This window comes from Grus americana, chromosome 1 (genome assembly GCF_028858705.1).
Source record: "Grus americana isolate bGruAme1 chromosome 1, bGruAme1.mat, whole genome shotgun sequence".
NCBI classification, from domain to species: domain Eukaryota; kingdom Metazoa; phylum Chordata; class Aves; order Gruiformes; family Gruidae; genus Grus; species Grus americana.
This window is the reverse complement of record NC_072852.1, coordinates 13224505-13242256: the sequence shown is the minus strand read 5'-3', so window position 1 is coordinate 13242256 and position 17752 is coordinate 13224505. Positions and strand designations below refer to the sequence as shown.

General features: G+C 38.3%; 1 protein-coding gene across 6 annotated transcripts in view; it reads right to left on the bottom strand.

The window, feature by feature from the left end:
• Nucleotides 1-17752, bottom strand: part of MAGI2 (membrane associated guanylate kinase, WW and PDZ domain containing 2) — a 776571-nt gene that overhangs the window by 304050 nt on the left and 454769 nt on the right. For all 6 annotated transcript variants that reach the window (XM_054828768.1, XM_054828739.1, XM_054828749.1 and 3 more), the window contains exon 3: nucleotides 12613-12732. In XM_054828768.1, the coding sequence (XP_054684743.1) occupies nucleotides 12613-12732 (120 nt within the window). The remainder of the gene's footprint in view (nucleotides 1-12612; nucleotides 12733-17752) is intronic.

Genomic DNA, 17752 nt, shown 5'->3' with positions numbered 1-17752 from the left:
TCTTGTTAAACTGGGCAAGAAGGCAGCTGTGAGCTACACTGTTCCCAGATCTTCCCAGTGATGGGACCTTCCACCTCCTTAGAGTGAGAGGACACTGCACTTCCTATCATAAAAGCCGTTCGATCATCACTGTATTTGCCTATCTTTTAAATACTTTTCTCTGTTTGCCACTCTTGGCTAATTTACCAGCACCCTTTTACTCATCACAGCGCCCACCTCTTCTCCCTTCCTCACTTATTTTCTACATGGTCTCCAACTTCCCACCTGCATAACTCCTCACTCAACTCAGAATTTGATTTCACCTTTCTTCTTCTTGCTAGCACCAGCTCTTACAAAATCTCTTTGTATCTCCCCATTGCTCCTGATATGCCCTTGGGAAGAACTATTTATATCCACACTATGATGTGTGATTTTATCATTTCACAGAATCACAGAATGATTGAGGTTGTAAGGGACCTCCAGAGACCATCTCATCCACCCCCACTGCTCAAGCAGGGTCACCCAGAGCAGGTTGTCCAGGCCCGTGTCCAGACGGCTTTTGAATATCTCCAAGGATGGAGACTCCACTACCTCTCTGCGCAACCTGTGCCAGTGCTTGGTCACCCTCACAGTAAAAAAGAGTTTTCTGATATTCAGATGGAACCTGTGTTTCTCTTTGTGCCCATTGACTCTTCAATACCTCTTTCTACCTCTTTCACACCTCTCTGTAAGTGTTCCGATGTACAGTTGTGACAGCAATCAAATCGCTGGTCCATAGACACCCACAGCTTGACATTCTGGTACAGTTGTCTCTTTTCTTCTTGTGCTTCTCTTACTGACTGCTTTCATCTATTGTCCTTCATCTCATGCTGAAAGTGTAAATTCCTGAGGGAAAGGGCTCTTTCTTTTTTTTATTTTTTTTTTATTTTTTTTTTATTTTCTTCTTCTTCTGCAGCACCTAGCCAATATTTTAGTTCCTGGTCTATGCCTGGGGCTCCCTGACACCATGTAGACACAAATAGCAACAAGAAATAAGGTCAGCTTGGTTCTTTCCTTTAAGGCTCCTATAACCTCTGTGCTTATTAGGGGACAGCATTCATATGTACAGAACACAAAGGAAGAAGAACTGTGTCACTCCCCTAAAATCAGCCTCAATGTCTATGGAAGACCCTGCAAATGTGTCTATCCATTGATGGAAAGGGTATTTGATTCCCTGTTACCAATTTGAAAGTTCATGATTCTTATCGAGCACATCACTACACAACTCAGAAGGACTTAAACATTTTTTGGTTTTTATTGTAGATTTTTGTCCTGGAGTCCACAATTCAGTGATGGAGTGTGAAGTAAGATCAAAGCAAGATTTTTGCCTTTGCATTCCTCTGATCTTCAGCAGCCTTGAGGAAGCTCTAAACTAGGTCAGATATCAACATGCTGTGGTCATGGCTAAGTCTCATCCTATCTCTTCCTGGTGATGACTGAGGGAGCTTAGACTTCCAGTTAAATGAGTCTGGAAAGATAAATCTAAATCCTGAAAAGCCCCTCAGTTTTCAGATGCTATAACACATCTCCTGCACCAGTTTCAGTGCTGGTGCATTGAAAATATTGCATTTTCCTTATGCTGGCATAGGTTTCTTCTGCATCAGTAGGATCTTTTAAAGCTAATTCTATAGTCCTGGCTTTTTTTTTCCCCTGTACACATGACATAAAATAACTGTAGATGTAGGTCATCAACTAGGCTATTATATTTCGTTCCCTATCAATATATTTGACCTTGGTTTCTGATTGTATCTCCATTACTTTTACAAGAAATACAAGGGGAGCCTTCCATTGGCCAAAAAACCTTGTGGAACTATTTATTCTTTCATTTACATAAGGTAAAACATAGAGGAATTATGTTTGAAAACAGCATAAACCCGATATACAGATTTCCCTACATTCAAAAGATTTTGTTTGTTTGTTTTTAATATCTTTAGGATTTTTTGTTTTGTTTTGAATCAGAAACTTGGCTTTGAAACACAAACACTTCTTTTAGTGCTTGCGTTTTGTTGGTCTTTTATCTTATTTTAATTAGCTCACTTGGGAAGTAATGTAACACTATTGCAGAAAAAGCTGTATCAGTAGCTGAATCCTTCTTTTCAATTAACCATACAAATCCAGGCCCTCTTCCCACACTTGTACTGCATTATTCCACACTAGGCACAATCTACTTCTCTCAATGTCCTTCATTATTTTGTCATCTTGATAGGAAACAGCCCATTCCTTTGTTTTGTGCCAGCAGGCAGCAAGACGCATGCTTTGGTTCACCTGTCTGGGAGTCCACCATAGCAGCCATGACCAGGGTTGCATGCAGTACTGCAAAGTCCTAGAATATCTCATTATTGAAATAGAATAAGCAAAGTGAGATTTCAAAAATCCACAACTCCTCCCAAGGCCATAAAAAGGAATTTTTTATGTCCTGCTGCAAAGCAATTTCTGCTGAAAGAATAGAAATACAGAAACTGCAATCTTATCCTTGCTAGTACAGAGAAGCCTTATCCTGGTTTTATGGAACATTGTGCAAACAAGGGAAGACTCTAAGGGTCAGTTTTCCTCCCAGGGAACTCCTCACTACAGGTGTGTCAGGGAGGCAGCATGGACAGGCGACCAAGGAGAAATAGAGAAATGTGTCCGGGGTACACAGGGCAGAATTAGGAAGGCCAAAGAACAGCTAGAGCTGAAATTGCTGAAGGACATCAAGGGCAACAGGAGAGGTTTCTACAGCCACAGCAGCAACAAAAGGAAGACTGGGGAGAACATGGGCCTGCTGCCCAATGTGGTAGGTGACCAAGTGATGGAGAGCATGTCAAAGGCTACCTCAGCGAAGGATTCAATGTCTTCTCTCCCTCAGCCTTCACTGGCAAGGTCTGCTGCTCACTCTCAGGCCTTTCAGATCATTGCTTAGTAGCAAAGGCTGGCAGAGACAGGTACTACCCATGGTACAGAAGGGTCAAATCAGGTACTAAGTCAGCTGAACATATGCAAGTCCATAGGACTGGATAGGATGCATCTGAAGGTGCTGGGAAGCTGGCTTGATGTTATTTTGGACCATTCTCCATCATGTTTGAAAAGCTGTGGTGATTAAGGGAGCAAAGGGTAGAGAAGGCAATTGTTAAAATTATCTTCAAAAAAGGCAAGAAGGATTTAGGGAAAATACTCAGAAAAAAAAAATAATCCTTTGATTCACAGGAAGATGCTAATAGGAAAGTATTATGGAAGCTTCAGTATATCTTGTCTTTAGAAAATAAAACTGCTTCAATATTTTTCCAAAATTCTGAGGTTGATAAAATGGGAAGACTTGTAGCAATGGGGATTTTCTCCACGTGTTTTAGGAATAACCTCCCAAACAGTTTTTGGACTGCAGTCTATGGTATTTAGCAGAATACTACTTGCTACAGGAAGGTGATAATTTCTCGTCTGAAGCCAAACAATGAGAAAAATCACAAATAGAAATGCATAGTATCCAAGAGGACATAAAATCCAGAGGAACTTCATAAAGACATAACATGATAATTGCATGTAAACTGGATATGATTTAACAAACATTGTGTCTTTCCAGTAATGTATTAAAAAATGGAGATATCTGTAGCTGAGCAATGTAGCTAAACATTTCTCCAGAGCAATGCCATGTCGTTATGATTTGTAATTTGAGATGCAAAATTCTTTAACATCTTTTGCAATAACTACAGAAAAATGTGCCTTATCAGTGTGGTAGCCTGATAGCTCAGGCTATAGAGAGCTTGGCAGTGTTTTTCTAAAACAGTCTGCATTTAAACTATAACAGCACAATACATACTGCAGTCGAAGTTCAGTTAGAAACATATCTGAAATGTGCACATTAACTGGTTGTGATCTGTTTTATAAAAAAACCTCACACTCAAAACCTAATGTGTCACATAGACAGCATTAATAAATACTATACTGAAGTAGACAATACTATACTACAGCCTTTAATTAATCCTCTACTAGTGCAGGAATATTTCTACTAATTACTACTTTTAAACTTCCTAAGAGATGAAGCTTGGATCTTCACCTCTGGAGGTTATTCTAACATTTAAATCACATCAGTTTGAGAAAATTTGTTCCCAATATTAAATCCAAATGTTCATATTTTCCAGATACATAACATTAGCTGTCGTTACTTATTTGCCCAACTTTGAATTATCTTTATTCATCCACTGGGTTCACACATTTTAAATTCTCTGAGCTTCTCAATCATTACTCAACAAAGCTCTATCTGATGAGTTCTCTAAATTTATTCCCTACTGCTCTCCTGGTAATTTGCATTACTTTTGTCTGGACACTTCAGTTTCTTAATACCTTTCTGTAGTGACTGCACAGAATTGTAAAGAATAGGGCAGGTCTTGGGCTGAGCTGACACATGGTCAACCCAGCTCAGAAAAAAGCATAAAGGCAAAGGTCATTTCCTGATTTCTCTGCAGCTGAGATCCTCTTGGTGCTGATCTAGTTTTGATATAAAATAAAGTACATGAGCAGTTGCTTCAGTGAGCCTGTTTGAGCAGAAAGGGTTTCTGGAGGCTCTGGCACCTGGTCCTGCTCCACATCCTGGGAACACACATGAGCAAAGAAAAGTGTTGTGTGCCTGGGGAGCATACACACATCTGATTTCCTTAGTAAAAATACCAGCTGGTATTCCAGCTTGTCTGGAAGTGCACAGGACAAAGGAGCCATCAGATCTTTGCATCAGGATGCTGTCTGTTTAAAGGCAGAATGGCCCAACTCTTCTAATTTCACATATAACTATAGTCACGTAAGCTTCTATTTCCTTGATGCCTCTTGGAATAGGTTGGACCTATACTGACACATGTGGCACAGGTGCCACGTCTTCATAGAATAATAGAATCATAGACTCATATAGGTTGGAAAAGACCTTTAAGATCATTGAGTTCAACCATAAACCTAGCACTGCCAAGTCCACCTCTAAACCACGTCCCTAAGCACCACATCTACGTGTCTTTTAAATACCTCCAGGGATGATGACTCAACCACTTCCCTGGGCAGCCTGTTCCAGTGCTTGATAACCATTTCAGTGAAGAAATATTTCCTAATATAAAATCTAAACTTCCCCTGGCACAACTTGAGGCCGTTTCCTCTCATGCTATCACTTGCTAATTGGGAAAAGAGACCAAGACCCACCTCACTACAACCTCCTTTCAGGTAGTTATAGAGAGCGATGTAATGATGGACATCTGGATGTCATCTTTTCTTATTGCTTGCGTTCTTGCAGTAGGTCAAAACTGACCATGTCTTCAATATTTCTGAAAAAATAGTATTTGCCTATTGATATGGCCTACAGCCTTGGGTATCTGTAAACTTTCCCCAGCCAGCAGCCTGGTTGCAGTGTCACCAGCTGCTATGGAGGATGATGACCTGCTGTGGGACACATGTTAGGGAGGGAACCCTCTAACCATAAACCTTTGTTGCAGAAAAGGGAGAAAAGTCCAATCTGCATGGATGAGAGGACCACAGCAGGATTACAGATGACTACCCTCACCTGACAGCCCCAGCAGCAGGAGGCAAGCAGCATCACTCACAAAACAGTGGTTTGATGTCACCAGTGTTCTTGTCTCTGGATGCTAGCTAAGAGACAGGCCTGATTTCCTAAGATAGAAGCAACCACCTACCAGGAATACTAATTTTTAAAATAATGAGCAATTATATAGCCTCCAATTCAGAGCAGAGGGGAAGGATACATTCTGTCACACTAATCCTACATTTCAGAAAGTTTAAAAAGGCACTGTAGAAGTTATGAAAGTCACCCTTTATATTGCAATGGTATAATTTTAAAAAGCAGCTATTTTTCATACAAAAAGGAAATCATATTTATTCAGTTTTGATTCCTTCCTTATTACTTCCCTGAGAAAATGACACAATACTTAAACAAACTTTTAAAAAACTACGTGATGTTTTATGCCTTAAAATGCATTAACAAATGTAGACAGGATTCCTTATACATGTTGATATATCCACTGGCATTACATTTCTGAGCTTCTGAGCATTTACATTTTTGAGGGCTATGCTTCACACAATTTTTTAGGAAAAAAAAAATTGGTTCTTTGCACTTCATATTTAATGAAGAAATTCAACTCCCTCCTCTGCCCCAAGGGTAAGGGAGGAAACACAACAAAGCCCATAAAATATTACTAATATAGAACAGGTACAAGAACTCAATCAGATCATGAAGTCACTGACTGTATTTAAGATTTCTTCTTCTATTTTTTTGACCTAAATGTTGATATATCCACATTTACATGTTCTCTAAATATGGTGGTGGTAAGTGAACATCATATTGATACGGGATCTACCACTTCGAGAGGCACTTTCAACTGGAATGTGATCTCTGCTATAAAGTATCTCATTTCATTTGTCTATGCCCTTGAAAACACTTTCTGCTGTTAAAAGACATGGCTTTTGAAGGACTACTTCTATTTTTATCTATATACATCTACCCTCATGATGCCTTTGTTTCCCATTTTAAATCAGAATATTTCATTAACTACTGTGTTTAGGTCTTAGGAGGGTAGTATTTTCTTATCTTTATTTTGACTAGTTTCCCTTGTATCCCTCTGCTGTAGAGTGCTCAGGATGCCCTGCTCATAAGGGAACACTGCATGCAGTAAATTGAGAGAATTTTGAATTCCTTAGAAATTTTTACCTGGAAGATGTGAATCAAAACTACTGGAATCAAACACCACCTCTTTATAAAACCATTGTCACCACAATGCAGTAATTAATAACTCAATTGCCTATGTGGAACAGTCTTTAACTCATATTTTCAATTTACAGATAGTAAAATGAAATGTTAATTGAAAATGCATTAGCTGAACAGAAGGGTTTAGATCATTTAGAAGGTTTTAGGCTAAATTTGGCTTGAGAGATGGAATGAAAGCCTATGCAAAACTTAATGTCGTCTTTGGTACGAGGACTCTCTGCAGGTGAACGGAATCAGAGCACCTCCCAGTGTTGTTCCCGTGCCAGTGTGTCGGAATAGTCACAGGCAAGACCTCAGCTTCGATCCACATTCACCTACCCATGGGAGCTTATCATAATAGTGACTCAACTGAAGACATGTAAGCTGACCCCTTAAGACCGTTCCTGAAACAACTCTAAGTTTTGTGTCTTCAGATAAGCAACTAATACAGAACACTAAGGTTTTACCGATGGGATGTATTCAAACTTTTTTTAAAAGACTGAATAATTACAGAGTTCTGGAATATTAAGGAACTTTCGGCTAGCATTCAGTCTTCTGCCAAAAAATACTCCATCAGTAAAAAAAAAAAAAAGGATGAAAATCTGTCTCCATTTAAGCCAGCTGGAATTTTACCACAGACTTCAGCGAGGCCAAGGGAAGTAAGTCCATGATCACATAAGTGGTTAAATAGCTTCAGTGAGCTTTGAATTTTAACCAGTGAACGAACTTGAGATAATTCCAAACAATCAAACAAATGATAAAAACTGGATTTTTGACAAAATTAATGGCACAATAACTAAAATGATTGATTTTCATGGGATAAATTAAGGACTATTCTCATATTAATAGTAAATAAGATGTCTTTTATGAAACAACTGTTATGGAGCTCTTCTGAGGCAAACAAAAATTTGATAGAAAAAAAGAGAGTTCTACTTTGTACATTATTCATACATGTACTGGTTGAATTCACTTATTTTCATAATTTTGCCACATCTTTAACAGTTATGAACAAGCTTTCCTATGTCTGCATTTCTTATAGCATTCCACACTGCTAAAATCCCTCTTGCTTTTGCGTTTTTGAAATGCATTTATGTCCTAATGGATTATCAACAAAACGTTTCTTTTTCTTACAGTATTTATATACTGAACAATTCTTGTTATTTCTGGTACTGCTACTGCATATGTTACTTTTAAAAGGCAATTCTACCCATAGCATGCATTACTCTTACACTCTTACATTATTAATACCTCATAATGATGTCTTACCATAACCTTCAATCATGTGCCTTAACATATCTGGGTTTTGGGAATAAGATTGAAGATGTTACATTTCTGTTTATGAGCATTGGCATTCTTAACAAATATACATCTCAAGTACATTTTCAGTCTACTGATACGCTGTGCTGGCTAAGAAATTTTGCTGATCTAATAAGGAGATGGGAACAGCCTTTGAAGTCAGTGATCCATGCAGTCACCATACAAGTTTTGACATATCAGAGAGATGACAGTACACGAAGCCAACCCTCCTATTAAAGAGGTCGTAAAAGACAGCACTCACATATTTTGTCTGTTCATCACAGCTTTGTTATTTTGCATTTTATAGATTTGCAAATATTGTGCCAATTTAAAGACCATCTATGAACTTCATTCCAGAAACTGGAAAAGGAATGTGGATTATTTTTCTGGGGCGTGTCCTCCTGCGCTACATGAGTCTGCATAACAGAGGCAGGTGACTTTCACTCTGCACAGGAACACTTCCTCCTCTGGTACAGAACTATGGCTATTTTACCTTACCCCAGTATCTGTGTTGGAAACAAGTTCTATGCTGAATGAAGTTATCATTCTGGGCCAAATCAGAATTCATTTAATCAGTACAGTAAATTGAAATTCTGCTAAAAAGAAGCAAAGTGAAACCTTTAGGATTTAGCTGTGCAATTATACAAAGACCTCCAAATAAATGAGTTTGCTGCGCTTCAGGCAAACACTCCCTGCCCCAAATAGCAATGCGTTGGTGGAATTCACTGAAATTTTATTACAAATTCAAAACTCAATGACAATCTCACTGAAGTTAATGTGACTTGGACTGTTAATCTGAGGGAGAGTGGAAGTGAGCCTTGTATTCTTCTTTCTCTCATTCTGCATTGAATCGTGTCACCTAGATTGCCATGGAATTTACCACAGGTAAGCTGCAAAATGTGCAGCAACTCTTTCTGTACCTGTCCTGATTTCAGCTGAGATAGAGTTAATTTTCTTTCTAGTAGCTGGTATAGTGCAGTGTTTCAGATTTAGTGTGAGAATAATGTTGATAACACACTGATGGTTTAGTTGTTGCTAGGTAGTTGTAGTGTCTACACCAAGTCAAGGACTTTTCAGCTTCCCACATGCTGCCAGGTGCACAAGAAGCTGGGAGAGCACAGCCAGGAGAGCTGACCCAGACTGGCCCCAGGGATCTTCCATACCATAGAACGTCATGCTCCTGTGTAACTGGGGAAGCTGGCCGGGAGGTGGGATCGCTGCTCAGAAACAGACTGGGCATTAGGTTGTTTTATTTTCCTTTTTGCATGTGGTGAGCAATTGCATTTGTGTACCACATTAATTTTTATTATTATTACTATTATTATTATTCCTTTGTTATCTTATTAAACTGTCTTTATCTCATCCCATGAGTTGTTGGGGTTTTTTTTCCATTCTCCTCTCCTTCCCCCCTGTGGCAGGGGGAGGAGTGAGGAAGTGCTGTGTGGTGCTCAGTTAGCGGTTGGGGTTAAACCACGACAGTACCATTATGTATGTTTAAAATAATTCATATCTATAAAGATGGCTTGGTCTTTCCAGTAGTTGCTCAAAAAGGCATAAATAGAAAAGTAAATAGTAATGGATTTGGTCCTACTGAAGTTAAATATTTTCATATTTTCAAAACTTGAAAAAAAAAAAGAGATTTGTAGAGTTTTTATCATGAACATACTGTTGCTTTTCTACAGCACTTTGAAATACTACACTCATTCACAGTTGTCACAAAAGTGGTAGACAAAGAAAGGCATATTCAAAGCCTAAATAGTAAGGAGGTCACACAGCCTCCTTTTTTAATTCTGAAGTTTTTATAACTTAAAATCTACTTTTAAACTAATAAATAAATAGATATATGGTTCAAAAAACCCCAGCACTATAGAACTATACTTTTCTAAGAATATATACTGGTTTCACTGTTAGATTATATCCTGTCCAGGTTGGAATCACAACTATTATTCGCTTGTACCAGAACAAAAAGTTTCTGATTGTTTTCACTGGTTTTCTCATTACCATGAGAAAATATCCCTCCTCCAACAATACTGAATATTATAATGAACAATACGAAGACTCAGTGTCAGGTGTCTCCACTTGGCCTCCTTCTCCTCTGGTTTGCGTGGATGTTTCTGATTCTCTTTGGAATTCTTACAGGAGAAGGTAAATTGACTGAATCAACCCTTTTAGTCAAGAAGTGGTGAAAACCAACATATGTACACAGAGTCTTACTTTTTATCTCAACTAAATGATAAATCCCTTCTGTAAAATATTTTTCTGGTAGAGACAAACTGTTACATAGTGGTTGTGGTTAGAGAATCAGCATAGACTGACTCAGCTAAGCCATAGAAACTTAACTAAATACAGAATGATTTTTTTCAAGACAAAAAAAAAAAAGAGGAAATCTGCAAACCAATCTATTAATACTGAGAATCATTAAAAAGGAGGCTGATTTGCTTCAGAGGCCTGATAACTAGTGTTGATAAGGAGAGAAAATTCATCTCCCAGAACATGGATGCTCACATAAGTTGCTTGATCTATGGAAGGATTCAAAAATCATCTCTCACTGGGGGAATTGAACAATTTCTTTGCTCTAGTTGGTGTAGTTGTCACCAGTAAACTTAATCACTGCAGACCTAATGTGCTCAGGAAAACTTATGATGGAATAATTAGCAAAATCTTTCCCTGAGGAAGGTACTACAGTCATAAGGAATTAATCAGGAAACGGGGGGGGTGTAACTTTGTAAGGACGTGTCCAAAAGTCTCTGTATGGGAACAGAAGAAACAGTGTCTGTAAACTAGGTATATTTTCTAAAGTGTTACCTATTATTTGCCATAATACATAGACAGGTAATATATTATCTATTTGTCATAATGCACACGCAGTGATTTGGAAACCTGGGAATCAAAGACAGGATTTATGCAGAAATTGGTCTCTTGAGTTTATTTTGGTTTGCATTTAGTTTCTGACTTCTTGGCTTCAGGGAACTTGTCATCTGTGATCAGTGAATGATGTGACAGGCATTCTATAGTCATGACTTGACCTCTCTTCAGCTAGGTCCTCAGCCAGTTTAAGGAGTTACGCATACTTCCCCAACCAATATTTCACCTTGCTGTCCACTCAGCTCTGGTAGCTGGTAGTATAAGACACCTCTCAGTATCCCTCGAGGGACAGAAGAACACTGTGAATTAATTTAACTTAGCAGTTCAATCTCTACAAACTTGCTACAAACTAATGAAATTACATGGTCAAGCAATGGCAGACTTGTGCTACACTTAAGCTCCTTTAATGTTAGTTTCAAACACCTAAGGTAACAAAAAGATACTTCAAGAAAGGTTTGTTATTTAATGAATCTCTGATAAACTTAAAATTGTAGTGTTGTATTAATGTTTAGGTAACTTCTACCATTAGGTGTCTGACAGTGGGGAAAAAAGTAGAAGAGGAAAAGACGATATATTTTCCTTTATTTGACCTTCTTTAATGGAAATCTTTGTTACGAGTTCTGTATTGATATAACTCTTTATGAAAATTTATTTACTTTCCAGTGGGTACTTTGCACTGATTAGGTGAGAAAGGATTACCTTCTTTCCTGCTATTTATAATACAGCTAATGATTTTCTTTGGGGTGAATAGCTTCTAATTTATCTTCAGATGCTTTCCTTGACAGGGACAAAGTCAGGACAAAAAGGTCTTCATTACTTCTTTTGCTACAAGTTAAAATATGGGTCTGCTTCCTGTAAAGGGTTCTACTCACCCAGGTATTCTCATATGAATGGGTCATGTTTTTCATATAAAGGGTGTTCCCTGTCATTTTGAAGATTACAGTAAAAAAGACCTACGCGTTACTCAGTGATCTTAAATACTAGTGTATTTCTAAGAAGCATCTGGTTTAAAATAGTATAGCACTATTCTGGTTTTATTAAAATGCCCTGCTAAGTAACTGCCCTTCCATTTGTAGTAGTTTCAGGATAGCTGTGTTTTGGAAAAGGTTTAAAATCAGATGAATCATCAGTTCTCCTGGGAAGCGCTGTTCTGCAATAAGCTGCTGGCCCTTTGCCCCATATACAGACATCTTCCAATACAGTCATTAGGACAGTTCCTATCCCTCTGTCATATTACAGAACGAATGAGTTCTTTTCAGTAACTTGACAAAGCCCATAAGACATGACATAGCAAATCCTTCCTGTTTTACTGAAATAGTGAGGTTTCAACCTCTGACATAGATTGGTGTTTGCAGGATGACACATGCAAAGGAAAAGTGTCAACCTTACAACTGATTTCTGTTGTAGAGTTTGTTTGTCCTATGTTAGAAAAGCAGCTGTTTGCTGAAATTTTGTGGAAATCTCCTCAAAGATTTGGCATAAAGAACTAGTTCTTCTTTCCTGTTTCTCTCAATCAGTATAACATAATAAAATTACAATGAACCCATCTGCATTTAACTTTTATATATGAAAATATTTTCATAATTGCCATATGGCTCTTCACAAATTTCTGATAACACTAGCAATTACGCATTTGTAATGGGATGTCCCAGTGCAATTCCATCAAATTAGAAAAAAGCGTAATGGAAACATGAAAACAAATTTAGCAGTAAAAGTGTGCTTACCTTCATACGTTCCACTTTCTAAGAGAGCACCACTTTTCTCCAATTCCATAAAATCTTCAACAGTGATGAAAATATAGTCCACACCAGGGACTTCCCCCTCCTTATGTGGCCTTGTGGTGCCTATCAATAAGACAAAAGGCACACTGTCAAGCACGTGGCCTAAATGTAGAATGATCTTTTTGAAAGTTTTGGAAAATTTACAAAAAGTAAACTGTTTATACAACACATTATATAGCACATCCTCCTTGTGAGGATGTCTTTCAAAACCATATAGCTACATTTGTTGAAGCTGACAGAGGTGTATGAGATGCATGTTTAAGATCATGCCACACGTTCTTTGGATCCATATTATTTATTCTTGTTTATGAAAATGTATCATATTGCTATTCTTTTTATGTTAGTACAAAGACCCTCAGTGACACCAGGCATTCAGAGGTAACACAAATCTTTGATGTGTATTTTCTATGGCTTCAACCAAGTCTTGTCTACAATTAATCTGCTTCATGATCTTTTAAACATTTATTTAGTTGACAAAATAATAAATCTGTAAATAAATCTGTAAGGGTTATATTCACATTGCTTGTTTCAATGCCGTAAGTGGACTTGATAAATGGTTAGGCTTAAGGGACTGAGTGATTCAAATCACCTGCTAATCACGCTGTCAAACTGCAAAGGTGCTTATATTTAGTTATCTCTGGATGACAGAACTCCATAAATGCTGACAGACAGTATTTCATACATCCTGAGAAGTGGCTCCGCCTAGCTAGCAGAAGTTGAGATGTTTGCAGGGAAGCATCTGAATTTGACCTAATTTCCTAATGGTCCAGTTTGTTGTGGTCAGGCTATCCCTACTTTGATTGAAACCACTAAATAAGTCTCAAAACTGCATTTAGAAATGGGAGAGTTTTAGGTCCTCCTCAGACTCAGAGTGTTGGAAACATCTGAATCAATTCTTTACCAATACTGTGGTGATTACATCACACTCACAGGGTTTGGTTTCAAGACTGTTGACACTGGGAAGTGGCTAGAAATCAGATCTTCCACTTCCTGGACAAACGTTTAACATTGCGCACAAGATGCTGTCTCTTCCTCAGTTACTAATCCACCACCTTAAACACTGTATCATGACTCATACTATGCAGTAGTGATTCAGACATCTCTTCAGGTCAGCTAACATAAAATCTATTTCATCTACTTTTGTATGTCTATTATTCAGGCATCTGCATTTAAACCTCTTGAATTATTTTGTGAGAGACTCGGTGAGATTAAGAAAACTAAGTGTAATTGTCTACATTTCTGCCACGTGTATAAACTATTATAGTCAATAGAGATCTCATCAATGGTGGAAGCAAGAGAGCTATTCAGCTGCATACCTGCTAAGCGCTCAATTCAGTTGGCCATACATAGGTCCTTGTGGGATGCCTCAAATATCCATGTGAAGCTAGCAGATATGCAAAGGACAAAATATCCCTTGCATTTGTCCCAAATGCATGAAATTATCCTTTGCACTGCCCCAAATGCAGCTGTTAATCTCATACTGAATCCCACTCTATAGTGAGATCTAATGGAGACTTCCGTGCAAAGAAGAGCACGTTAGAAGTGCAGCGTTCTCTCAGTGACGATGACAGGACTCCCATGCTCTCAGTGATTCCTACTGGGCAGTGCTCAGCTTTGCCCAAGCACTGGATGGCCTTCAGAGTTGTCCAAACTCCCTGCTGTCAGTGGAGACACAGAGACATAATGTGCCTCAGTTAGGTTATCTGGACTGCTTCTCATAGACATCTTTGCCTCCTCACAGGTAGCCTGAATGTCTGTGGCAGAGACTGAATGAGTCTGAGAAGCTAATATTTCAGTAGCTAACATCAGGAGTATATTTTGATAAATCTATAAAACACATTCCCTTGTTTGTCTGATTCTAATTCCCTTTTCATCTCAACATTTAAAACTAAACCTCATCTTATTTGGCTGTTTATTTCTGGGAATTTCATATTTGTAGAAATGGTTTCATTAGGATTACTACTGTTGTGTTTCAGGGATAGTATGGTTAAAGCACACAGACACTTGGATTGTCCATAAATATGTTGAATTTACTCCATATGGAATATCTGACCCCTGGGGATGTAGCAGCATCCTCAAAGATCTCCAGCCCTTTGTGAGAACTGTGCAGAAGCACAGGGATTCTGCAAGCCCCCGAGCTCCTGGGAGCTCTGCTAACAGCACAGGCATCAGATGTTTGATCCGCATGCTTTCTCCTGAGGAATTGTTCACTCCCAGTCTATTGACAGGAACTGTATCTTCCTCATAAAACACTTTGGCAAACCAAGGCTGTGTTATTCCTAGACATGGCACAGGGAAAAACCTGGCATATTAGATGAGTACTCCTAGCTTACTGTTTTGTCAATATTTTTTAATGTAGCCAAACTAGGATTACCAGACATTTATCAATCAGACAAAAATACAAGTTACATAAAATGTGGAGGTAAGAGCTGCTTTGAGTGGAAAGTTGGACCAGATGACCTACTGAGCTCCCTCTCAATCTAAATTTTCAACAATACTGTGATATTAAGTGTTAATACACTGCAGTTGGTTTTAAACACATGGATATTCCGCAGTCAGAATCAGCAGGGATAACTGCAAAGTCTCACAGGAGGTCCAACAACAGACTCAGCTATCCCTATGTTTCTCTACTCTGGTCACGGTTTTTAGTCAACTTGCCTAGAAAAGTGTAATGGAATACATTTCAGATTCTGAATCCCCCTCTTAAATTGGAAGCTAAAGACCTGGTCTTTCTGCCCTTATGTGACTTAGTCGTGTTCTTTCAGATATGGTACATATATGGTAATGTTTGCATATGCCCTGAATATTCTGTCTAACCTTCTTCCGCTATTTCAAATTAAATGCATGGTCCAATTATAGCCTATTTCTGTATCCTTAACACACAGCTTAACTCTAGCCTGTCTGTTCTCCAGTCAAATTGCTCATCACCTACCCCACATGTAAGGTAGGCATGAGATGCCCTGTATTTAGAGCTGCAGATGTAATCATTTCACTATCTTGTTCTATAACACTTCAAGATTTCAAATAGTTCCTATTTTGCTTCAAGATGTAACTAATGGATTTTTGTGCAAAACCAAAAGACCCAGAACTGCACTTTGGAATGGCCAGCGTGCTACTGTACACAGCAGCTTCTTAATTTAGTTTCCCTGAATCTCAATTTCCCACTGATTTTCCTAGGTGACTGAATAGCTACTAGTAATTCTACAGTACGCTTTCCTTCCTCCATTTCTCTTGCACACCATGATTTCACTAGATATTCCAGCATGGAAATGAGGAATCCTTTCTCCTGAAAGTTTAATTTAAATGGATAAGTTACACAAATGAACATTTTTAAGGAAAAGCAGATTTTCTAGAAAATTTCTTGCCAGTTCTACCTGTACCTGCTATGTCTGTCCTACAATGCCAGGAGATAATACTATCACTCAGATGGAAGGTTCCACCCTCTTTTCTTATAATCCTTAGGGAGTTTGCTTCAAGACCTCTGCATTATACCCGTATACTGAGGGTTGTACTCCTATAAGATGTCAACCACTCACTCCCTTCAAAAAATGGAGAAAAGAGCAAACCATGATCACTAGTTGCATGTGTTCAGGGTGACTCTTACCCCAAGTACAGCAGTTTCCATCCCCACCAGAACTTTATTGCTCTTGATAAAATCTTACTGAGTCCCATTTCCCTCCTGCATCTGTTCTCATTCCCTCAGCCTGGAGGACCTGAGATCTTGCAAATGGTTAAAGCGTTCCCTGGCTAATGGAATAATCAATAGTTATTGCCTCTTTTACTCCTTCACTCTGGAGGAACCGAGTTGCTGCTATTAATACGTCTGCTGTCCTTTATGGCTTTCTGTAAGCACCATAGGGTTTGCAATGTGCAGGTGTACAGACTTGGAGGCAGTTACTGGAGAATCTTAAACACCCATCAAGGTCTGAACATTAAGGTCTACATATAGGAATCTTATAGACCATAGGCAATTTTTTCTTTTTCCTTGCTTTCAAACTAATGTAGAGTTACTGTTCTTAATAGATTTTGTCTTTAACTACATTCATATAGACAGATAAGCAGGTCTAAAGGCCTAAAAGGTGATTCCAGACTTACAACAAAGGATTAATTCCAAACTTCATATTTTCACAGAAACACATCATCTCATGTTATACAGCATCAGGGCTTAATAGGACACACTTGCTACTGCTTATAATATTTAGTCTTTTATTAATGTAAAATGAAAACAAGAACCCAGTTACCATTTTGTTACCATGGTAACATGAAAAAATAATCTTTGAATTCCATAATGAAAGAACATGATACTTTTAGATCTTGCAGGATCAAAACCAGCAAGGGATATTTGCACTACGCATATTTATAGCAAATGCAATCTATTGTTGCTGTTGAAGAGAACACACAAAAGGAGTAGCTTGCAAGTAACCACGACCAGTCCATACAAGCGAGTGCTGTCACACAACACATAAGTACCTTAGAAATTACAGGAGCTTGGTCTACAAGATCTGGACTAATAGTGACTTTCTTTGATTTCATGAGCACTGCTTGCATCACTCATCAATTTGCTCTCGAAAACAGTATTAAGGTAATTCACTGAGCAACTATGTCTGGATTTATAACTTCAAGATGGATAGTTGGTAGAGTTTAGAGATATTTGAGCTGTGTGGCAGATCTGTTCCCTTTGCCTTTGCAGTTTGTTTCTTCTTCTGTTCTACAGGGGAAATATGGTGATTCACCATACTCCAGTGCAGGCTTTCCATGCTCAATGTTATGTTATAAGGTGGTGCTATGTTTCTGGAGAGGAATTAGGTCCTGTTTACATAAATAGCCTTTGAAAGAGCACTTTTCTTTTAACTGAGTATAAGGCACCTGAGGGTATAAATTTAGACACCTAAGAAATCTTTACAATGAATAAGAAAAGGAATGTGTTAATTTAATAGCAATAAACTATTTTTGAAATACTGCTTATATGAGCTTGGGGAACAATAAATAACATTTAACATGGAAGTTTTATGTTGACTGCTAGTGCAGATTGGAAAAATGGTCAGTTCATGTAGTGTTCAGTCCAGATTCCCATTATTAGTAA